General features: G+C 49.1%; 1 protein-coding gene and 1 pseudogene across 3 annotated transcripts; both read right to left on the bottom strand.

Annotated features, from left to right (window-relative positions):
• Window positions 1-213: 213 nt before the first annotated feature.
• Window positions 214-781, bottom strand: LOC101657840 (annotated as a pseudogene).
• Window positions 782-6,590: 5,809 nt separating this feature from the next.
• FAM163A (family with sequence similarity 163 member A) lies at window positions 6,591-15,342 on the bottom strand. Of its 3 annotated transcripts, XM_045298055.1 has the most exons (4): window positions 15,287-15,342; window positions 11,319-11,341; window positions 10,181-10,295; window positions 6,591-9,548 (listed from the first exon to the last, which is right to left on the bottom strand). In XM_045298055.1, the coding sequence occupies exons 3-4, from the start codon at window positions 10,271-10,273 to the stop codon at window positions 9,141-9,143; spliced, it is 501 nt and encodes a 166-aa protein (XP_045153990.1). In that variant the 5' UTR covers window positions 10,274-10,295; window positions 11,319-11,341; window positions 15,287-15,342; the 3' UTR covers window positions 6,591-9,140. The 3 variants fall into 3 exon arrangements, with proteins under 3 accessions (XP_045153990.1, XP_004706756.1, XP_045153989.1); XM_004706699.2 differs by lacking the exon at window positions 15,287-15,342 and having other exon boundaries at window positions 10,897-11,341; XM_045298054.1 differs by lacking the exon at window positions 15,287-15,342 and having other exon boundaries at window positions 11,087-11,341.
• Between the last annotated feature and the right edge of the window lie 8,266 nt (window positions 15,343-23,608).

Raw genomic sequence — 23,608 nt, 5'->3', positions numbered from 1 at the left:
GGGCCAACACTGGGTATTTCTCTGGTCAGCCAGCCATGTGAGGAGGTAGTTATTCTGAGAACTTCTCCAACAGGAATTCCACTGATGTGCTGAGAGGTGGGAAGTGCAGGAGCTTCTTGGTCACACTGAAGACCACAATAGGAGCACCCCGATAAGGAAGTCAGGACCAGGGGTCAATGCGCCTTGAAAGTAGCTCATTTCTGATAGAACTTGTTAAGTATCTTGTATCACCACACATGGCAACCCCATGCAACCTTGAGCTCCATCATCACTGCTACTGAGTTTTGTGTTTTTCATTTGGTGCGATGAATTTCTCCTACCAGTGTGCAGAAGGCAAGCAGGTCTTGGCTGAGGTTTTAATGAACGGAATCCCATAGCTTTTGGCCAGTTCATGTGTTTGTTTTGTGTCAACTGCCCTTGTTGGCAAATCACACTTGTTTCCTAACAGCACCATAGGTTCATCATCTGAGTCTTCCTTATTTCATCTGCTCCTTGGAGAGGCTAACATCTGCAAATGAATTGCTATTATTGATGGCAAACACCCAGAGGAAGCCTTCCCCCGTCCTCATGTACTGGTCTCTCGTGGCACTGTACTCCTCTCGTCCAGCTGTGTCCTTTCTGTTCAACAGACAGGTTTCACCATCTACAACCATCTGTTTCAGGTACGACTCCTCTGTAATGGGGTCACACTTGTCTACAAAGTGGTTCTGTTTAGTTGGATTGTCATAGCGCTTGTCCCAACCCCACCTGCGCCAAACACCACCGGTTTGTGCTCAGTCATTTCACACCTGCAAGGACCTCAAGCATGGCTGCCTTCGCATCAGGCGGCTGTAGTATCACAAGCGGGAAAAATGTTGGAGACCCTGGAACAGCCATGAACAGCCCCCACCAGCCCCTGGTTGTGCCATTTTACCTTCTGATCCTCAATATGAGGGTTCTCTCCACACCCTCACCAGAATTTGTTGCTTTTAATGTTTTTGAACTTTGCAATTAATGCTATCGCGTTGTTTTGATTTCAATCTCTTTAATGACTAATGATGGTGAGTCAGTGTCTGTTCTTCACCTGAATGTCTTTCCTGGTGAAGTGTCTGTTCATGTCCTCTGTCTATTTTTAATTGGATTGTCTTTTTGTTATTGAGGTATTGAAGTTTTCTTTAAAATTTAAAGAGTGATCCCTGGTCTGATGATGTCATTGTCAATTTCCCCTCTATTCTGTGGGTTTTATTTGTACCCTTTGGTAAAATCTTTTTGATGTACATATTCCTAATTTTTACACAGCACAAATCATGTAGCTTGCCCCCTGCTGGTTTGTGTTTCAATTGTGTATGATAATGCATGTATGCCATGTATTAGGAAGCCCCGCCTCCCCCCCCCCCAATTCTAAGTTTTCCCCTGAAGAAAAAGATGAGGCTTTCTACTCCCATAAAGAGTTAGTCGAGGAAACTTACAAAGGCAGTTCTATCCTATTGGGTTGCTATGAGTCAAAATTCACTCCATGGCAGTAAGTTTGGTTTTTGGAAATTTGCCCAGGAGCCCTGATGGATTAGTGGGTTATGAATTTCACTGCTAACCACAAAGCCAGTAGTTCTAAATCCCAGCTTCTTAGAAGGAGAAAGATGAGGCTTTCTACCTCTCCAAAACGTTACAGTTTCAGAAACCCACAGGGACAGTTCTACCTTGTCCTATCTGGTTGATATTAGCTGGCATCCACTTGATGGCAGTAAGTTGAGTTGAAGTTTGCCTCTATTTTTTTCATCGCTCTTTTATAGTTCTGGGTTTAAAGTTAGGTCTTTGATTCTTATTTAGTTTTTGCATATGGAGTGAGATATGGATCCTGTTTCATCTACTGTAAATGAACATCTAGTTCTACCAGCACCAGAATATCTCTTCCCTATTTAATGTGTTTTGGGCCTTTGTCAAAGATCACCTGATCACCTGATGGATGGGTTTACTTCTGGATTTTCAGTTCAATTCCATGGTCAACATGTCTGCTATTGTACCAGTTCCAGGCTGTATTGTCTACCATGGCTCTATGATAGATTTTGAGATTGGGAAGTGAGAAGCCTCCTACTCTGTTGCTCTTTAGTACTGCTTTATCCAGAGTGACTTTCGTTTCCATATAAAGCTGGTGATTAACTTTTCCATTTCTTTAAAGAATGCTGTTGGAATAGCATTTTATCTTTAGATCACTTTGGGTGTGATAACCAGCTCATAAATCTAACCAGGGTCGAGAGGGGCCCAGTGCAATTAATAAGGATACCAGAGATAAAGAGAAGAAACAAAGTTGGGTGTAGAGGCCTCAAGGAGAAGGTACTGCAAGGCTCAGAACTTTATTCAATGCAAGTTTATATACAGTACTTGTCACGTACCCTGCATTCCATGACAAGTTATCACACAAATCTTTTGTTGACGATTTCTTTGAAGGCAAACACAGAAGCAATACCATTTCAGCCAATTTGTCTAGGTCCGGAGGGGAAGATAAAGCCAGAAATAGGGAGTATAACTGAACACCTGCAGAATTCTTTGTTTAAGCCGTTTCCCCGGGGAACAGGAAAGGACGTGTTTATCTCTGTTGAAGTTCACACCATGCAGTGCCTCAGATTGCCAGGTTGAGTTGTCAGCTCCTTCCCATGGGCCTTCCTAAACCGTGGAACGTGATGGTCCTGTACCACTTGAAGAAGGAAATGAGGTTCTGTTAATGTGCTTTGTTACTCAGACGCCAGGGACAGTATTCTGCTCCAGGTTCTCAGTGTTCGGAGAATTTAGCACCAATATCTCTGCATTCAGAGATTTTGGCACTTTTCCTTCCTCAGAGTCCATCCTGAGACAATCTGCTCCCACATTTGGATAGTGCTTGAGATTTTCACCCCTGGGGGTGTGGTGGGTTATGTCTTTGGTTGCTAACCAAAAGGTAAGCAATTTATCAGCTGCTCCAAGGGAGAAAGAGGTGTTTTCTACTCACATAAACAGTTGTAGTCGTAGAAACCTTCAGGGGAGGTTTTATCTAGTCCTATAGGGTCACTATGAGTCGGAATCAACTCAATGGAAGTGAGTGTGAATGTTTGGACATTTTCACAATGTTATATCTTCCTAACCATGAGCACTCTTTCATTTTTGTAGGCCTATTTGAATTGCTCTAGTAGTGTTTTGTAGTTTTCTTTTCTTCTAGTGAATATAAGTGTATTTTACTTCTGGTTTTCTAATTGCTGGAGATGTTGATTTTAGTTATTTCTTCTTTTTTGATTTATACATTTATTATTATAAATTGACCTCTGAGCAGTGCTTTTGCTGTATCCCATAGTCTTTGGTTTGTTGTGTTTTCATTCTCATTTGATTTTAGTTCATTTAAAAATGTCTTTCACTTGCCAATAGTGTTAAAGCAGCGTGCTAATGTCCATATATTTGATTTACTTTCCTTGATCTTGCTATTGTCGTTTCTAATTTTATGGCATTGTGCTCTGAGAATATGTATTATATGATCTCAATGTCTTAAAATTTATTAAGACTTGTGTTAACTTCCCCCCTAATATATGTTATATTCGTAAGCCTATCCCATGTGTGCTGGAAAAGAGTGCATATTGTGTTGTTGGTTGGAGTGTTCTGTATATGTCCATAAGGTCAAGTTAGTTGGTTATGTTGGTTAATTCTTTGTGTCTGTTGAATTTCTCAAGCTGTTTTGTGCCTTATCAAAAGTGGAGTATATTGCTGTAGAATTGTCTTATTTCTCTCTACAACTCTTTAAAGATTTGATTAATGTATTTAAGGCTCTTTCATTGGATGCATAATTATTATAGTTATGTCCTCTTGTTTGATTGACTCTTAAATGATTAAATAATGCTCTTCCTTGTCTCTTATGCTGGATTTTACCTTAAAGTCCAATTTATCTGAAATTAATATTGCCACTCTTGCACTTTTTTATTGCTGTTAGCTTGGTGTATATTTTTTCTATACTTAGATTTTGAGTCCATTTTTGCATTTGTCGACATTGTAGACAGCACATTGATGCACCTGTTTTCTCACCCATTCTGCTACTCTCTGCCTTTTGAGCAGTACATTAATCCATTTAGATTCCATGTAATTATTGATAGGTATGAATTTATTGCTGAAATTTTAACTAATTCTTTTTTTTTAATCTTTGGTGCTGCTAGTTTCTTTACTCCACACGAGTTTCTGTGCCGAGTTTGTTTTGTTTTCTTCTCATGCACTACATTGTTGATGTCAGTGTTTACCAAATCTTTATGATTTTGGTATTCCACTTGATTGTGGCCCTCACAGTTCTTGGATTTTCTTTAGATCTTTTGGTTCTGTCTGTGACTGTACCTTGACTGGATTCATATTTAGAGATCGGCCTACTAGCACACTAAGTTAGTCTTCCATGGACTCAGTTCTGCTCATTTGCTCTTTCAACATAGTATCTCTTCCTGAAATCTTAAGAATTTCTATCATCTATTTTTGTATGGTTTCTAATCTTTCATTCATTTTTCTTACAGAGCTTTCCTGAATTCTTCTAAAGTTTTCCCTTCATCTCTCTGTAGTTTCCTGTATCTTTCTCTCAATCCATTGAAGGAATATAAATACTTTTTTTTAATTGTCAAGAAGTTCTAATGCCTTCTAAAAGACCTTCTGGGTCTCTATTTTGGGTCACTTATTTAATCCACTCTTTGTGTGTGTGTGTGTGTGTGTGTGTGTGTGTGTGTGTGTGTGAACTGAAACGATCTGTTGTCTCCCAAGACATTGTGGTATAGCTGTATTTGTATTTCATTTATGATTGTATGTTGATGTGACCTTGGGCCCTCCTGTGACCACCTGTCTCCTGCTGGGTGTGATAGAGAAAGTGAGTATGTGCATAGTTCGTTCTCCGCTGTTATGGCGGTATAGTTGAGGGTGGGTGTGGTTGGTATTGGCTGCTGCCTATCAATAATCAGGCAGTGCAGGAGTTGCTAGTGGCCCTCGCCTTATAGGTGAGGCTTCAGGAAGCATGGTGGTGGCTGGGTTGCATGGACATGGTTGTTGTTGCAAACCAGATAAAACAAGAAAAACAAACAAACTGAAAACAAGAGAAAAAGACAAAACCAGATAAGATCAAAGTAGAAAAAAAAAGGTAAGCAAGCAAAGGAAAACAATAAAGAGCAGCAAGAAAAAAAATAATTCAATAATAAAAAAATAACAAAATAAAAAACCAAAGGAAAATACAATGAAAAAGAACAAAAATGCAGTAAGCAAAACTAAGGAGGGGCAAAAAGGAAAGTGAAGAATACATAATAGAGAAAAATGGTAGAAAAGGGAAGTGAAGGAAGCAAAGAAATACGTAGAAGGAAAGCAGAGAAAGAATGGATAAAGAAATAAACGGTCTCCTAGCATATGAGCAATAACTTTTTCTAACAGGCTCCTGGAGGTACGATTGACACATAAAAAATTCTGCATGAAGTGTGTAATTTGATGAGCTTACAACCCTGAAGCCATCATAATCGCGAGCATACCCCTCCAAAATTGTCCTCATGTCCCACTGTAATCACTGTAAAATTTCCTTTTCATTCCTCCCTGAACCCCCATTCTCAACAACCTCACCTTTCTGCCCCTGTGAAGTAGCTGGTATTTCCCATTTTTATATAAATGAAACTGTGATGGATTAAAAAATAATAATAAAGAAGGGAAAGAGGAAAAACAAAAAGGAACTGGCCGGCATCCAGAGAGGATGTGGAAGGCAGTGTTCCCAGTAAGGATGGGTACGTATCCTTTACCAACCAATGAACTAATGGGGTGAGGGAAGGTGCCTAGGGAGGAAGGCCAGTCTTAGACTGCATTCCTGCTGGCATAGCTGTCATCTGAGGGTAGGGACCTAATCTGGAAGTAGTTCACACAGGCTTAGGGGGTAACTGAGGCCCATCTGGCTATAACCAGGCTCCTGTGACTGTCAGAAGGAAGAGCGATCTCATGCCCTCCCCGCCCACCAAACCACCCATGGGCAAAGCTCACACAGACCTATCATCCTCGTCCTCCCTGAAATTTCCCTTCTAAAAAGACACAGCTATTTTCTGGCTCTCCAGTTCCTACCGCACACCAATGTCTCCTGTATTGATTGTCTTTGCTGGGGTCTGACCTGAGAATCTTGTCTGGAATACCATCTTTTCTCCCCTCCCTTCCGAACATGCAAAGGGCTGCCTTTGTGGCACTGGGATTGGGTCTCCTCAGGCCTCGGAGAGGTGGTGGACTCAAGCTACAGAGAGAGAGAAGCCACAGACCTGGGGATGAGGGTGGGGAAGGGGGCAGCCAGGAGAGGCTGAAGCCGGGCTTGCTCCTCAATAAGGCTCAGCACCTCGGACAGACATTTTAACTTCAGGGGACAACAGAAACTACAGTTCTCTTTTCCAGTGAACAAGAGCTCTTTGGACAGGAACTCCAGCAGAGGCAACGGGGGTGCCAGGCAGTCTGAGGGAGGGGATTTGTTACCATGTAGATTTTGGTATTGAAAACAGATTTTCTGGGTGTTGAACACGATGACTTTGAGATTGAAGCAGCAGGGGACACTCTTAAACTTTTGTGTCCAGCCACCCCTCCCAGGTGCAGAACAGAGGACACTGGGATTTCTATTTCAAATTCCTCATTTATTTTTGACATTCAGTTGGTGGCAACTCCAAGTTATCAAAGATGCGGGACAAGAAACGAAAACTCAGAAGCAGGAGAAGTGAAATGGAGATGGAGACAAGATGGCAGAGGGGACCACGTGTCCCACAGTCCCACCTCCTCCTCTTCCTGTTTATGGTGCAGTTTGCGGAAAGTGTACAAATTGTGTCCCCTAGGACAGACTCCGCAGCTACAAAAAGTACAGTGTGGTTGAGTGGGGTGAGCTCCATCCTTCACAGGGTGGGCCTCCATTGCTGGCGAGGCCGGTGGGCAGGCCGGCTTGAGCCCAGGGTGGGGCCCGAGTGCTAAGGCAGGGTGGGTCTGTGTGTGGGAGAGCCTGACCCACAATCGCTTCAAACCCCAGATTTTATTTGTGGGCTGACATAATTTGGGCTGGGAAGCTACAAGCACAGGTGATTGGCACTGGGAACCCTCATAAGTCAGGGATAAGAAGTGTGGGATCATTAAGTGGGCTGTCTTGAACTTTCCACAGACAGGCAAGATGGCATTTTGACTAGGAAGGACATGGCTGCTGTGGTTCATTGACTGGAATTCCAGGGAGCAGGACACAGGACTGACCCTTGGTCAGGGAGGGTGAGGCCTGCCCGGCCCAGCCGGGCATGTGAAGTGAGGGTTGGTGGGGGGATGGAGTGTGGGGAAGTCACTGTCCTCAGCTGCCCCCTCTGCTTTGGGACTTCACTACCTCCCTCTGCCTTTTTTTGACAAGGTTACCCTCTGGGTTCATTCAGCAGGAGGGGAAGACAAACATGTTTGCTGTCGCAGAGAGTTAAATGGGGTTGCTTGCTAATCGTGTATTCTGTCCCTTAACTCACATCCCCCAAGTGTGACCAGAGCCCAGACCCTCTGACCCTCCACCCCCAAACCAAACCAAACCCATTACCCTGGAGTGGATTCCATGGACAACGGCCATGGGAGGGTTTCTCTGGCTATAAATCTTTATAGGAGCGGATCAACTCATCCTTCTTCTTTAGAGCTGCTGGTGGGCTTGAACCACCAACCTTGTGGTTAGCTGGCAAACTACTGCCCAACAGCACCCTTGGGGTTCCTTTGGCCCCTCCAGCCAGTGGGCCTACAGTAGACTCCTACAGGCCTAGACCAGAGTGATGTATAAAGGTGCGAATTCCTTCTCCCACCCCACAGCCCACTGCCCCATGCCCTTTGTGAAAGAAAACAGCCCCTTCCCTGGCTGCCCCGGCAGCCCTCAGACTCAGGAGTAGGTGAGAGGGTTGGTATATCTTAGAGGAGGACTGGGGGCAGAGGGAACTGGAAAACTCAGTAGACACATTTACTTAAGAAGCACAAGGCAGCTGCTGAGTTATAAGTGAGTTATAAGTGGGAAATGAGCATTGGATGTGGGGCTAAGATGAGAGCAATAAGGGATCCATTTCCAGAAGGTTTGTGTGCATGTTGGGGTGGGGGTTGCACAGGGAGGAGGGTAAGGGGCAGCCAACATGGAATCCGATTGCTAAGTCAAAGCCCTCTGGCTCTGGTGGGATGCTGTGGCCTATGGCTTCAGCGATGGCTGCCTGGCAGAAAGCCTGGCTTCTGGAGGGGTCGATGTGACTTCAGCAGCTGCCGCAGCAGTGCCCCTCGGAGCTCCTGGGCTCTTCCTGTACCAGCCAGCTGGTTGCTATGGGCATTGGGCACCTTCATCCCCTTTTGGTTTGTGTTGACTGCAGGTGAGATTTGTCTTGCTAGTTGTACATCTGAGCCCCCTCTACTTTGCAGCCCTTGAAGGTGGCAAAGTCCCTAGTGTCTGCTGGTGTTGACGTGGGTGACACATCTTGCAACTGAACTCGATGTGGTAGGTCCAGGCAACCATCAGCAAGATTTCGACCGCTAAGCGACTCAAACTCTGGCCAGGAAACTTAGAAAGCATCCTCCAGCAGGGGGAGCTGGCTCCTACGGCAGATCAAGAGAACTTCCGGGAGCCTAGGAGAGAGGCCATCACATTTTGGGTGCTGTCCCCACAAATGACCTTATGTCATAGCCTTTAAATCCAGGTTGACAAGTTCCACGAGGAAAGGAGAGGGGACGGGCGCAGCGGACTAGGCATCAGTGCTGTGGGTGCAGCGACCAGGTCTGCGGGGTCTCCCAAAATAGGCCCTCTGTCCCCTTTCTCCCAGGCAAGCAATGTGGAACCCTCTAGAAGCCTTGCTCCACTTTCCCTTGGGCTCCTTTCCCATGCTCTCAGAAAGCTGGGAGTCGGGGTGTGCTGCTGGGCTGGCCAGAGGAGCGTCCCAAGAGATAAAGGGACAAAGGGGAAATTAAAGCCCCCGCTTCCAGGCCACGCGGTTGGAGCCTAGCCCTGCCCTGGTTCTCAAAGCACTCCTGAATTTGGGTGGTTCTTCCACTGTGGGGCAAGAGAAGCCCAAGGAGAGTCGTTATGGGGCTGCTGGGGAGAGGTTGGCGGGGAGGCCAATGCCCACTTTGCTCCTGCTGGGGTGGCAGCGTGTGCGCGTGTGTTGTGGTGGTGGGGAGGGGTGTCGAAGGGGTTACACGTCTGTACTAATAGCCCTTGGATTAGTGAAGGCCTCATGCCCAGAGCCTGACCAGGTCACTGGGTAACTCTGGGGCGCTGCCATTTTGAGGGGTAGGGGTCCCCCTTCTTTGTAGTACGCGGGAGCGAAGGCGAGCCTCTCGCCCCCTCCCCCGTTGGGCACCATGTCAGCCGTCCGGATGTAAAAGGGGGAGCTGTAAGGGGAGCAGGTGGTGCAGTGGTTGCCCGGTGCCCCGCACGGCTCGCTGTTGGCGAGAGGGGCCAGGCTGCCGCAGCTGTCCACGCCTTGGGAGCTGCAGGCATTGCAGGTGGGGCCTCTGGGTCGTGGGGGGAGACCGTGCTCCTCCTCCTCCTTCTCCTCCTCGTCTGCATCCTCCGCTCCGCTCTTCTTGCAGCAGTAGTACTGTGGGGAGGGGGTAGAGGGACACCTGAGAAGGGGGGAAGCTCCCTCGGCCCCCAGCACTCGCTGAGGCCTCCTACCGAAGGGAGCAAGCCACCAGCTCAGGCCCAGCAGAACAATAGCGGCCTCTAGGCGAGACAGGCCAAGCCAAAGCCCTGGAGTCGATTATTCCAAACTGTGCCCTCCAGGGTTTTCAAAGCTGTGACTTTTCAGAAACGGATTGCCAGCCCTTTCTTCTTAGCAGGTGTTTCTGACTAAGTTTAAACCTCCAGCCTTTGGCTCAGTAGTCGAGCCCTTAACCATGTGCACCTCTCTCCGGCTGGCTGTCAGATCTGCACGTCCCCCACGGTATACATACGTGCTCCAGACCTCCTCCTCCTCCGGAGCGCAGCGAGGGAGGGGCCTAGCCACATAGCCCCGCCCCCCGCCCCCGCGAGCCTCCATTCGCCCTACAAGTGGGTGTCCAAGTGATCCCAGTGAGGGCTTTGGCACGGCGCCCCCTGACCACCCCAACTCCAGCCTCCCCGATGTGTGCTCCCTACTTCCCATGACTTTGGGTTGTGTCACCCTTGGGGTGGGCTTCTCGCTTCTGCCCCCCTAAGGGGGTGGGGTCTGCTGTGGGCCAGAGGACTGACCTGGAGGCGACAGTAGCACAGCACAGCGATGATGCAGAGCAGGATCACCGTCGCCAGGATCCCGCCAGTGATCACAACCGTTCCCGCTGTCATCCGCCCGGTGCCCCATCCACGTCTGCAAGGCACGGGCACCAGCGCTGAGGGGCAGCCAGGCTGCCGACCGACCCCAGGGAGCTGATCAGGGAGGGCCCCGAGAACTGGGCTCCAGGGGCTTTGAGGACAGAGGCTGGCTGTCCTTTGGGGCCAGCCTCACTGTGGGGCGACCCAGCTTCAGGCAGGAAGGGGAGAGCACACTGCTAACTGGACGAAATTCTTGCCAGCCTTTTCCTTTCTCCCTCACCTCCCCCTTTCCTCTCTCTCTAGGCACATTTTAACCCCATTCACTGCCACAGAGTCAATAATGACCTTATAGGGCAGAGTAGAACAGCTCCTGTGTGTTTCCAAGATGGTAACTCGTTATGGGAGTAGAGAGCCTTGTCTTTCTCCTGCAGAGCAGCTAGTGGATTTGAACTACCGACTTTGTGGTTCCCAGCTCAATCGGTAACCTACTAGGCCACCAGAGCTCCTTCATGGTTGCAGGTAGGACAAACAAAGTCGCAGCGTCTGTTAACCAAGGGCTGAGGCCATGTCAGCCACTATGTCCTTCATTCCAACCCCTGCATTAGTTCATACCTAATCCTTGCAATAACCTAGGGATAGTTATTAATTATCCTTACTGTTCACACGGGAAAACTGAGGCTTAGATTGACTTGGATGGGATTCCACTCAGCTGGTTCATCCCAAAGGGCATGTTCTTCATAGCTGCCCTTCTGAGCACCCACACCAGTGGCTCCTGGCTGGTGGGGACAAGGCCAAAGTCTCAAATGTTCTCCTTGGCTCTGTGCTGGCCCACTGCAGGCTCCTCACCTCCTTCAAACTGTCATGGAAACCAGGTACCAGGCAAGGCCAGAGGACACTGGAGGGCAGTGTTCTGGGCTGGAAAGGCTCTGGGCAGGAGGCTGTTCCACCTGGGGCAGACTCTCCTGTCAGGTTAGTGAGCAGGATGGAGAGCCTCCCAGGAACTCTCTGTGCTGAGGGAGCAGAGGATGGGGAGGTGCCTGGGCGTCCTGAGGAGGGCGGAGGGGCTGTGAGCACTTACTTTCAGTAAAGGGAACAGGTGACCTGCAAGACAACAAAAGTGACAGAGATGTTGGAAGGATAGCATCCCCCCTGAAAAGCCCAGCCTCATCTCGCTCTGCTCAGAGTAGTGCATCTGAAATCTGGGGCTCCTGTTAGGTCTTCAACTGCTAGTAGACAGACACCTCCCGGGTACACCCCACTACCTTCTCTGACTCAGTGATGACAGGCTGAAGCCAACACCCCACTACCTTCTCCGACTCAACTATGAGAGGCTGAATCAAATGCCGCCCGCCTCCTCCCCCATCCCGCCCTGTGAGTGGTTCCTATGAAAGGCTTTGCAAGTCGTCCATGACTCAAAGGGTGCATCAGGGCTGGAACCCAACCTGTACTCTGCTCACGAGGATGTGCAGCTGGGTGTGTTCACCTGGCAGAAGAAGCACCTTCTTCCTCACCCAGAGATCCCATCTACTCACCACAGGGTGCTCCCAGAGGGCTGCACCCACCCAGCAGCCCGGTGTAGAACCCCTTTAAAGATGCAGCCCTGGGGCTGCCCACAACGTGGGCTGTGGGCCAGCGGCTCGGCCTACACATGAGCGCTTCTTAAAAACACAGATGCTTGTGCCCTACTCTAGACTCAAGACACCAGAACCCACGTTTTAGCAGATTTCAGGCGAATGTGTACAGTAGAGCTGGAGAGGCCATTGGGTGATCATGGGTTTCATTGCGATCCTTGTTTCCTGGTCTCAGACGTAAATTGACCTCAGATGATTCTTTAGCTTCCCCAAGTCGACTAATGAGCAGCCCTCGCTCATCTCGGGACCTCTACAGTGATGGAAGCTCCATGGTTCCGGTTTTGCCTTGAGATGCTAGTCAGCTTTTCCTGTGGGGATGTCTTCCCTCCTTAGCCAAATTACAAGTCCTTTGGGGTCAGGAGTTACTTATTATTTTATTATTTATACTTTTTCCTACCTGCCCCTCCTCTGGAGCAAGTCAATTTTGACTGGTAGTGACCCTATGCCAAGAATTTAAATCTTTATGGGAGCCAACAGCCTCAACTTTCTCCCAAAGAGCAACTGGTGGGTGCGAACTGCTGATCTCATGATTCACAGTTCAATGTGCAGCCCACTATGCCACGCACGGCATACAGTTGGCTCTTCAGAAAAGTTTGCTAATCATTTCTCTTGAAGCCCTGTTGGCCTAGTGGGTTACAAGTTGGGCTGGCAAATACAAGTTTAGCAGTCCACAGGGGAAAGATGAAGCTTTTGACTCCCTTAGAGAAGTCTTGGAACCCTGCAGGGGCTGTTCTACTCTGCCCTACAGGGTTGCTATGAGTCAGAATTGACTCTTTAAAAAATTTTTTTTTCAGAGATCATTTTACTGGGGGCTCTTACAGCTCTTATAACAATCCATACTTCAAGTATATCAAGCATATTTATACATATCTTGCGGTTATTATTTTTTAGAGATCTACTTTCTATTGAGCCCTTGGTATCAGCTCCTCCCCCCTCCCCCCCTCGTGACCCCTTGATAAACTATAAGTTATCATTATTTTCATATCTCACACCTACCACTGTCTCCCTTCCCCCATGGTTCCTGTTGTTCCTCCCCCTGGGGGGTGTGGTTATGTGTTGATCATCTAGATCAATTTCTCCTTCCTCCCTTCCTCTCCACCTTCCCTCTACACTCCTGGTATGGCTACTACCATTCCTTTTCCTGGATTCTGTGTGTTGTGAGCTTTTGTCTCTTATCTGTACCTGTATACATGCCCTGGTCTATCCCACAGTGAAAGGCAGGACTGGGGTCATGATAGTGGGGGGTGAGGAAGCCTCAAGGAACCAGAGGAATATCGTGCTCACCCCTTCCTTGTGACCCTTCTGTAAGGGGGATGTCCCATTGTCTACAAATAGGTTTTGGGGGTCTCTGCTCTGACCCCCCTAATTCTCAACAATATGGTTGTTTGTTTGGGGTCTTCTGATGCCTGTTACTCGATCCTGTTGACACCTCACGATCGCACAGGCTGGTGTGCTTATTCCCTGTGGATTTGTTTCTTCCCTGCTAGATGGCCACTTGTTTAACTTCAGGCCTTTAAGACCCCAGATGCTGTATCTTTTGATAGCCGGACACGATCAGCTTTCTTCAGCACCTTTGCTTGTGACCCTTAAGAACAGTGAAAATCATTTCTCTGTGTCACGTTGCTTTCCCAGCCCTGGGTGTTATGAATCTGATTTACCACCAGAGGGCAGCAAATTCTATATTTCAGCTTATAGACTTGGGCTTCATCTGTAGACTTGGGCTTCACTGTTAAATGCTTCAACCTTGACTTTGCCTAGCTGCCTGGAGGGCTGTTAGCCTTTAGAGACTCACTCAGGCTTTTGGAGGAGGGCAGAGATGAACCTCAGCCTGAGGAGACAGAGCTGAGACTCCCTGCCAGAAAGCAGTTTCACTACAGCCCGATTCCCTGTCTGCACACCACTGAGGGCTGCTTCGGGGACAGAAAGTCTGAGGCCAGGAGAGCAGTTGTCCCACACTGTTGAAGGCTTGACCTCATCCCCTGCGATGTGCCCAGCCTGGGTAGGAGACAGAGACTATGGAGAAGCTATACGAGGAGAGTGTCTGCCCTCCTCCCTGCCCAGCATGCTTGGCTCGCCTCCGTCAGCCCCTCTGAGGCTATACAGCAGCAGTGCGGGCAGAGCAGGGTCTGAGGCCCAGGGTGAGGACCAATTGTGTCAGTCAGCAGCCACCTCATCTTAGAAACGGACCCCTTTTTCTGTTTCCTCACTTGTCAATAAACCCAAACTCAAATTCACTGCCATTGGGCCTATTCTGACTCATGGCCACCTGACATGACAGAGTGGAACTGCCCCCATGCGTTTCTGAGACTGTGACACTTTACGGGAGTAGAAAGCTAAGTCTTGTTCCTGCAGAGTGGCTGGTGGTTTTGAACTGCTGACCTTGTGGTTAGTAGCCCAATGAGGGATCACTACGCCACCAGGACACCTCTTCCTTTGCAGAACAGAGATGAACAAAAAACTCAGCTCACAGGTATGACTGTGAGTCAAAACAGACTCATGTCTGTGAAGGCCCATCGTAAACTGCAAAAGACCCCGGCATTAGGTTTACTTATTGAAGTCTCAGACCCGTCATGGTTGCTGAAGTCTAATGGAAAAACCACGAACCAGGAAGGCACCTGCAGAGGGTGTGAAATGAACCAGCCCGCTTCTGGCTAGTATCCCTACAGCCTTATTCATGGTTCTACCTCCAGTGGCCCTCTGTTATTGCCGGTGAGCCTATTTTCTATCTACAACTAGATGTAAATGAGAACAATAATGCCTTACACCTAAACAGCACCCTACAGCGCTTCCTCTTGGACGACCTCCAGGGGCAGGCAAGCTCTAAAATGACCTCCAAACAATCCCACCTCCTGGTTCTCACACCCTGTGTAATCCCCTCCCCTTGAGTCAGGATGGGTCCTGTGACCTGTATCTAATTCACTAGTAGAACAGGACAAAAGTGATGGGATGTGACTTCCTTCTTGCTGGTAGACTGTCGCTCCTGTTGGCGTTCATGAAGCAAGGTGGTATGTTGGGGAGGTTCACAGGGCAAAGGACTGAGGGTGGCCATCATCTAATCACCAAAGAGAAATTGAATCCTGCCAACAACCCTGTAAGTGAGACTGGAAGGGCATTCTTCCTCAGTTGAACTTTCAGATGAAACCACAGCCCCACCAACACCTTGATTATCGTCTCATGAAACACTCTGAGGCATCAGACCTAGCTAAGCCACAGAAATTGTGATATAATCAATGAGTGTTGTTTTAAGCTGATAAATTTGTGATAATTTGTTACTCAGCAAAAGAGAGCTAACACACCTCCCTGAACTTTACCAAAACCCCACCAGGCAGACGTGGGAGTCAGACCCCTTAAATGGTTTACCTAATGTCACACCATGGTAAGTGTCTGAATAAGTGCTGTGGGCATTTTATCATACCAGCTCCCTTCTGGGTTCCTTCTTGCACATGAGAACGAGGTCCTTGTGCCCCCCTCTTAAGGCCTAGCAGAGCTGGGCCAGAATGATTGAGTGCCCGGAATGATCCCACGGTGGCCAACCCTGCCATGGGGGAACAAAGAGAGCAAACCTGGTTTGCTGACTCAAGACTCCTGAGGGCCTGACCTCTGACCGTGATTTTCTAGAGCCCTTTTCCCCACCCAGGTCCCAGCCACCTTCTCCCAAGAGGACAGCGTGTGGCCTGCGCCTTCCACTCACATGAAACAACTGGAGCAGCAATGGCTCAGTCAAACAGGCTGGGCCTGAGCAGACAGCCGGCGGGGAGCCGCATGGTCAAGGGCATCAGTTCCTGCCGAGGACAGAGGGAAGACCCGTGAGAGGGCTGGCCAGGGAGGCCAAGGGGAGAAGTGGCTCGCACACACTGCCACCTGCTTGTGACCCAATAACTCTGGAGAGGGGCGTGCTCCTGGACCTCTGTGATGGATTGAATTGTGTCCCCCACCCCCAAATATGTGCCGGCACCGAGCTCATGTGTTTGCGGATGCCATCTTGGTCTGGAACGGGGTTTTTTTCTTGGTTATGTTGACGAGACAGTAATCATTCGTTCTGAGTCCTGGACATCGGATGCAGCACATACTGGGAAGACAATGCCGTGCGAGAGCTGCTGCGGGACCGGGAGACGCTGGGCAGCAGAAGCGGAGACAGAGATCTTGCCCCAGAGACGACACAGAGAGCTGTCTCCTGCAGCCGGTCCCCTGGATGGAGGCTTCGGGACTCCTCGGCTGTGAGAAAATAAGAATTCGGTTCTGTAAAGCCACCCTCTTGTGGTAGTTGTGTCACAGCCGCGCTAGGTCACGAGGGACACCCTCCAGGGCTGCCTCCATGCCTGGGGCCACCGACCTCAGCACCTCAGGTCACATCTCGAAGGTCACTTCCCATCCTCCCCTCAGGGCTGCTATCCTGACCGTGGTCTGTTCTGTCTTGGGAAGGGAGAATTAATGGGGGGTGAGGGGAACACGGTGGGGTGGTGGGTGAGTCCAGCTGCCTCCGTCATGCTCCACTGGAGAATTGAGATCACCCCCTCTCCCCAGCAGAAGTGTCCCTGTGGCCTGCATGGCGGGTCTATCTCCGTGTGGCTCCACATTCCTCTCTCCCATGGCTGAGGGGAGTTGAGGATGGAGACTAAATTGGGCTGCTGCTGCCAATGGGAGAGTATTATTATATATTCCCAGGCTTTTCCCACCTGCTCTGGGCCTGTCCGTTGTATCCAGTGCCCAGAGTGGTCTATCCTTTCTTCATAAACAACTTCAGGCTGATGGGCTGATGAAGGAGGGGAGACAGGACCTTACTGTGACATTTAGGAATTCAATGTAGGTCAATGATTGGGGTCCCTTTAAGTCAAATTCTATAACTACCCGTTCAACATTATTTAGAGGATAGGGCAGGGTCCACAAGGGATGGGGAGAGGTGGTAGAGGGAGAGGGTGTAAAGTACACTATCATGGATTGGATTGTTCCCCACCCTCCACAAGTATGTACCAATATAGCTAAACTATGATTCTCTAGCTTGGCAGTTATGTAGTGATGTGATTTGGCAGTGATGCTGTCATGTGACCATCCTCAGGATGTGCTCTGATGTGATTACCCAACCAGTAAAGGGATTAGAGTGGTGTTTAACACTCTTTCTCAGGTTACAGCCCTGTGAGAGGAGTTTCCATGGGGTATGGCTTTCACAAAGAGGTAAAAAGGAAAGATAATCAGCAGAGAGAGACACCTGACTACCACCAGGGAAGAAGAACCTGAGCAGAGCGCGCCTTTTGGATCCAGTGCCCCTTTGCTGGGAACCTCCTGGATCTAGGGGAAGATTGGTACCAAGACACACATGGGTCTCCCAGGGACACAGGGCCTACAGGTATTGAAAGGAGACAAGACCTTTCTTCAGGGCTGTGGGGGAGATGGAGACAGAGACAGAGAGAAGAAGAGAGAAAGATTTCCCTTAGAATGGGTGCTCTGAACTTGGTCTTCTAAACTGTGAAAGTAAGTTGTTGTTGGCTCAAGCCATCCACTTGGAATATTTCCATTACAAAATTGAAAAACCCACCAACCCCTGACCACAGCGGCCCTAGAGGACTAGCTAGCATTGCCCCCATCGGTGTCCGAGACTGTAACTCTTCACACCCTCTTCAGCGCCACTCCAGTGTTCCTGAAGAGGAGATGCCCTGCTGCAATGTGGACTTCAGATTGGGAGGGAGCCCCCCACCCTACCCCATTCACCGGGATCCACAGAGCCTTAGACGTCTCATCTAAGCCAGAAGATGAGACGATGGTGGGCAAAGGGCAGACATACAAGCCTCGAGGATACCCTTGTCCTTGAGTTCCTCGGTCTCAGGAGCAGAGCTCTGGAAGCAGTCAGAAAGCAGGCAAAGGATCCTCTGTGGAGTGGCTCTGCCTCCACCTTCCCCTCTCTCTGGTATTTTCCATATCTAGATGCTTCTCTTGCTCGTGGAAATGTAAGGCATGTGTCAGCGGATGTTAGAGCAGGCTTCTCCTGCCTAAGCTTTCTTACTCATTTGTAGGAAGAGATCCGCAGCCACAAGTCATCCCCACAATCTCTGCAGGCACAACTCAGCAGCACGGATCATGTTCTGTAAGCAGTGTGTTCTTGCCATGTCCTCCTCTGAGTTTTTCCACCGTCTGATGTAGACTCACTGGCCCCCAAGTGTCTCATCTAACCTTTCGAGTGGCGATTATCAATTTGATCTCACATAGAGACTTTTTTTTTTTTTAAAGCATAATGCACAAGCCTACCCAGGTTTGGCTGAGTTGCCAATAGGTAGAAATCAGAATGCCAGGTGAATCTGAGTCAGCTTTGCCCTGACATGTGCAGACTGCACAGTGTCAGAAAACCATGTCAGAAGATTCCACGAACCCATTCTTTTCCCACATCCAGTCGGGAAGCCCTGGGGAAACACCTGAGGAGCTTGTTAGTGAGCTCACATCACTTGGGAGACTGAAAGGGTGGCTGTGGTCTCAGGGCAGGGGCAGCTGGAGTGGCCTGTGTACTGGGTTTGGCAAACGGCCATGGTGGGAAGGGCGGTGCGGCTGTGCCTGCTCAGCCCGAACTAGACGCCACCAGGCTGGAGGCCGAGGTTCCCAGTGGACCAGCTGGGGTCTCTGGAGAGAGCTGCCTTGAGTCCTGCCCAATGGTAGCCCCTGGAGGGTTCAGAAAACCTCAGTAAAAGAGGCTGGAGGAGACTCAGGAGCAGAGGAAGGTGTAAGGGAGATAATGTGCTGGCCTGGTTTAAGGAAACCGTGTGAGAGAGGGGCCCAGCAGAGAAGCTCCAAAAAGCCCCTGAAACATTCACTAAAGCAAGAGCTAGAAGCCAAACCTGTCTGGCCATTCCAAACTCACCATTTTAAGGTGGCAAACCTACGTAGGTAGCAAAACACGAGGGAGCAGGGCTATTGAGGGTGGGAGCAGCACGCAGGACACAGAGGTCCATGGCGGCCTCCCCAGCAGCTGCCAGCCTGGTGTGGAACCAGGTTGGAGGAGAGGGGATTAACACTGTCCAATTGGGTTGTTTTGATTAATGCTCCTGGCTGGCATTCCAATTTCTGAATTGAGGCTGAATTAATAACTTAAAGTGACGGTTAGCCTACCAATCACCTATAAGTTAATGAAAAAGCAATATAAATAGCCTGAGTTTTTATCTCAGGGACAATTTTGATGCCAGGGACAAAACTCTCATCAGCCTTGAGTTTTATCTCAGGGACAATTTCTTCCACTGAGAGGGCCGCTCAAAGCCAAGGGCATTGTGATCAAGCCCAAGCTGACTCGCAGGGACCCGACAGGACAGGGGAGAACTGCCCATGTGCGTTTCTGAGACGGTAACTCTTTAATGGAATAGAAAGCCTCCTCTTTCTCCTGAAGAGTGGCTGATGGTTTTGAACCGTTGACCTTGTGATTAGCAACTCAGTATGCCACCAGGGCTCCTTGAGAGGGAGGAGAGGTGGAGACAAAAAGGGAAAGAAAATGGAGGTCGCTTTTTGGTCAGAAACCCTGCAATGTGTTTCTTTAACATCTCAGTTCCTGATACCAGGGTGCCGTGTGGGGATGGACAGGCTTGAAACAATGTGGTCCAATAGCTTTATTTCTTGGAGGAAGGAGCTAAGTTCAGCAAGGTCAAGCACACAGGGCTAGACACAGCCAGACAGAGGCGGTGCTGGGTGAGGAGTCAGGGCCCCACCATTAGGCTGCCGTTTCTCCTTCCGGAAGCACTGCACTGATTTCAGCAGGAGCCAAGGTGTTCCCCTGAGCCGCAGGTGAGGTCACGTGGACAACAGGCCCTCCGAGGTGAGGAGGGGTATTTTGGGCGGTGAGTTTAAGATCCTGGTGGGATGCTCTGGGAAGACAGTGAGGACGCCTGCACAACCAGGGCCACGCAGTGGAACACGTAGCACCTGTGTCTCTTTGGCTGGGTGTAAAGAGTCCTGGTGGCTTAGTGGGTTACAAGTCGGGGTGCTAACCACAAGGTCAACAGTTCGAAACCCCGGGTCACTCTGCAGGAGAGAGATGGGGTATTCTGCACCGATATTGATTTATAGGCCTGGAAGCCCATCGGGCCAGCTCTACTCTGTCCTCCAGTGTCCCACCGAGGCAGAAGGGGCCTGCCGGCAGTGGGCTTGGTTGTATGTCACAAGCGAAGGAAATCAAAACAGCCGCAACAGAAAAGCAGCCGGCAGGGACTGCCTCACACCCACGGAAGCAACATCTCCAGCCGTGGGCCTAGGAATCTGTGTGTGTGTGTTGTAACAGGTGTGATTTTTTACTCTCTGGCCCTCCGGGGACACCATGCAGAGATGAAGGGGTGCAGTGGGATTTCAGGCCGGCGGCTGCAGGGGAGTCTCTAACATCACCTGTCACCCACGACAAGCCGGGCTACAGGTTCTGTGACCTTGGGGAATTCCAGGGCAGCCACTCCACCCGGGTGGGAGGGACTACAGGTCTCCCTCTCCTCCCAGGGCCTGGGGTCTCTGCCCCTTGAAGGGTCTTCGCACCCTAGGGGCTTCAGCTGCACTGAAGCAGGGTTACCTCCCCTCCCTCCCTGGGGAACACTGGCAGGAAACGCCAGCCACAGCTGGCAACAGCACATGTAATTAACCACCCGGCAGCTCCCTGCTTGGTTCCTTCAGGAACACAAGTTAATTGAGTGGGGCTTAAGCACCGGCTGATCTCAATTTTTTCCCAGTGCAATTAAGCCCTTTCCACGTGTCTATAAACTCATGAAATTGACACAGTAGGTTCGCAGCACCGGCACAGAGGAGCAGGTTTTCCCTTGTTACCTGTCTTGCTGGCCTGCAGTCTTCAGAGCTGTGGGCTCCTTCCCCTTGGCCGGTTGACCTGTGACCAGACCCAAGCCCCCATCGCACAGGATGAGAATGGAGAAGCGCTGCCAGAGCAGTCCGTTGGCCCCAGAGGGGTAACGATTGCAGCAGAGACACGTGCAGTTTGAGAAACAGATCTCTAGAAATTCCTCTCTAGGAGGAATCGTGCAATAATCAAGAGAAAAAGAGCCCAAATGTAATCATGAGCAATGGGTACAGCCAGCTGGCTCATGATAGGAAAACGGAGAGGGCTGACACTCACAGGAAGAGATGCTTCAACTCGTTAGGCATCCAAGAACTGCACACTGAAAGCACCAGGAGCTATCCCTTTGTACCTGTTCGGCTGACACACAGTAGGCAGGTGCAGATGTTGGGAATCCTTGAGCTCTGCTGGTAGGGGCGGAGTGGGGGCAGCCACTGAGCCGAAGGAGCTGGCACTACTTAGTCACATTAAGTACACATGTCACACATGATATGGACATTCTGCTCCTGGGTCTGTGTCTCCCACACTTCTCAACACATCCTTAACTCACTGCCATGGAGTTGAGGCTGCCTCAGCGGCCTCAGTGGGTTTCCGAGACTGTAACTGTTGATGAGAGTGGAAAGCCCAGTGTCTCTCCCAAGGAACTGCCGGGTGGTTTCAAACTGCTGACCATGTGGATCGCAGCCCACCTGCTTAAGGGGCCATGTTCAAAGATGTTCATCACTGTGTTGCTTATGGTGACAGGGAACCTCAGTGATCATCAGAGAGGTGCGGAGGAAACATTAGACAGATGCACCCCAAGATCACAGTGGCACGTAGCACCAGGGACAGATCATGGCGCAGTGTCCGGGGAAACAACAACGAAGCAAACGTACCACTGCCATCACGTCAATTCTGAGTCACAGAGTCCCTGCGTATTACAGGGTGGAACGGCTTTCCTCCTCCATGGCGATGGTGGCTGAGCTCAAACCACCAACCTCTGGGTCAGCAGGTGGCTGCAAATCACTTGCACCAACTTAAAATACAAGCACACAGAACGAGTCATACACAACACCTGGACACACACGAGACCCCTTAGAATGGTTTCCTTGAGGGAAAGGAATGGAAAGGGAATAGTTCAATAGAAGAAGGGTCTTGTATAGCTGAGGAATGATTCCATGCTGTGAACTGAATAGTATAATGAACCTAGCCTTCTGCATCTAGGCAGGAGAAAGATGGGGCTTCTACTTTTGTAAAGAATTATAGTCTCAGAAACCCACAGGGGGAGTTCTAGCTTGTCCTATGAGTCAACTGCAACTTGATAGCAGTGAATTTGGTTTGTTTTTTTTCTGTAACTAAGGTCCAGTTAGAATAAAATGAAGAAAGAAGGGCGCTTACTACCGCCTCCCAGGAGCCTTCTAGGATGGATTTAATGTCCCACATTTCCAAGGACCCCTCCTATGGCTTGTCTGTCCTCAGTTGTCTCGGGTGCACTGGTGCCCTGTGAGTGCATTTTACCTCTGTCACTAGAGCAGAGGCCATTTGAAGGCACAGACTATGATCATGTGTCTTTTCCTGGTATCCCTCAAAGTTCTAGATGCCAGCGTAGCCACCTCTGATGGGGAAAAGTCACTTTGGCTGCAGAGGGCCGTCCTGGCACACAGCCTCCCATTCCAGTCTGTTCTGCTGAGGAGAGGAGAAAAGCACTAGGCTGAGAATCCCAGGACTTGGGATCTACTCCCGTTTCTCCATTTGTTCCCTGCAGAACCCCCAGTGGTGCTGATAGCCTGTTAATGATATTGTTCGATGACTTCCACATGCTGTGGGATCACTTTCTTTGGAAGGGGTGCAAATGTAAATCTCTCCCCGTGACCCATGTAGCTGTCTTTCAGGTTTCTTGGCACAGACGAGTGGGTGCTTCTTCAGCTTGTTGAAACATTTCAGTGGTGTTCCATCTGCTTCTTGTTTCTGTCTAATGCTTTCGGTGCTTGGACTTCTCCTTCAGCACATAGGTTCTTGATCATATGCTACCTCCGGAAATGGTTGAATGTTGACTAGTTCTTTTTGATATGGTAACACTGTGCATTCCTTCTATCTTCTTTATTTTTAAAAAATATTATTAAAAGATCGCTTCATTGGGGCTCTTACAACTCTATTACAATCCATACATCAATTTTATAAGACATATTTGTACATAATATTGCCATCATTCTTTTCTAGACATTAACTTTTCTATTGAGCCCTTGGTATCAACTCCTCTTTTCTTCCCTCCCTCTCCTTCCACCCTCACAGCCCGTTGATAGATTTTAAATTATTTCCATATCTCACATTGACTGCTGTCTCCCTCCCCTCTGTTTCTGTTCTTCCCCCTGGAGGCGGGGAGGTGTGGCCCTTCTATCTTTCTTTGTTGCTTCTTACATTGGTTAATATTTTGCCTGTAGAATTTATTTATTTATTTTTATCAACTCTTTTATTGGGAGCTCTTACAGATATAACAGTCCATAATTCAATTAGATCAAGCATAATTGTACAATTGCTACCACCATCAGTTTCCAAACATCTTCTTTTTTCTTGAACTCTTTGATATCAGCTACCATTTATTCCCTCCCTCCTCAACCCTACCCCACAGTAACCCTTATTATTATGTTAGATGTTATTATTATAATTAGTATTATTTGCTGTATCTTATACCATGCAATGCATCCATTCACCTGCAATTCTGTAGGAACATGTGGGCAGAATTTAGCCTGTCAGTCAGGTCACAGCTTGATTGGAGGGTGATCAATGTCTCCTTGGCTGGCCCCTCCTTCTCTGCTTTCACCTTCCTGCCAACAAACCACCTGGAGCCTTGCTGAGACCTTTGAGAGCCTTAGGGATGCTTCCACTGCCACTGGATCCACAAGGCTTTGCATCCACCTGTCTGTGATCTTCCTGCATTTTGCATCATTACATGTGCTG

This window comes from Echinops telfairi, unplaced genomic scaffold, assembly GCF_000313985.2.
Source record: "Echinops telfairi isolate 266 unplaced genomic scaffold, ASM31398v2 ScPeMD7_7424;HRSCAF=8462, whole genome shotgun sequence".
In the NCBI taxonomy this organism is placed as follows: domain Eukaryota; kingdom Metazoa; phylum Chordata; class Mammalia; order Afrosoricida; family Tenrecidae; genus Echinops; species Echinops telfairi.
The sequence above is the reverse complement of the archived record's forward strand: the minus strand, read 5'-3'. Positions and strand labels throughout refer to the sequence as shown.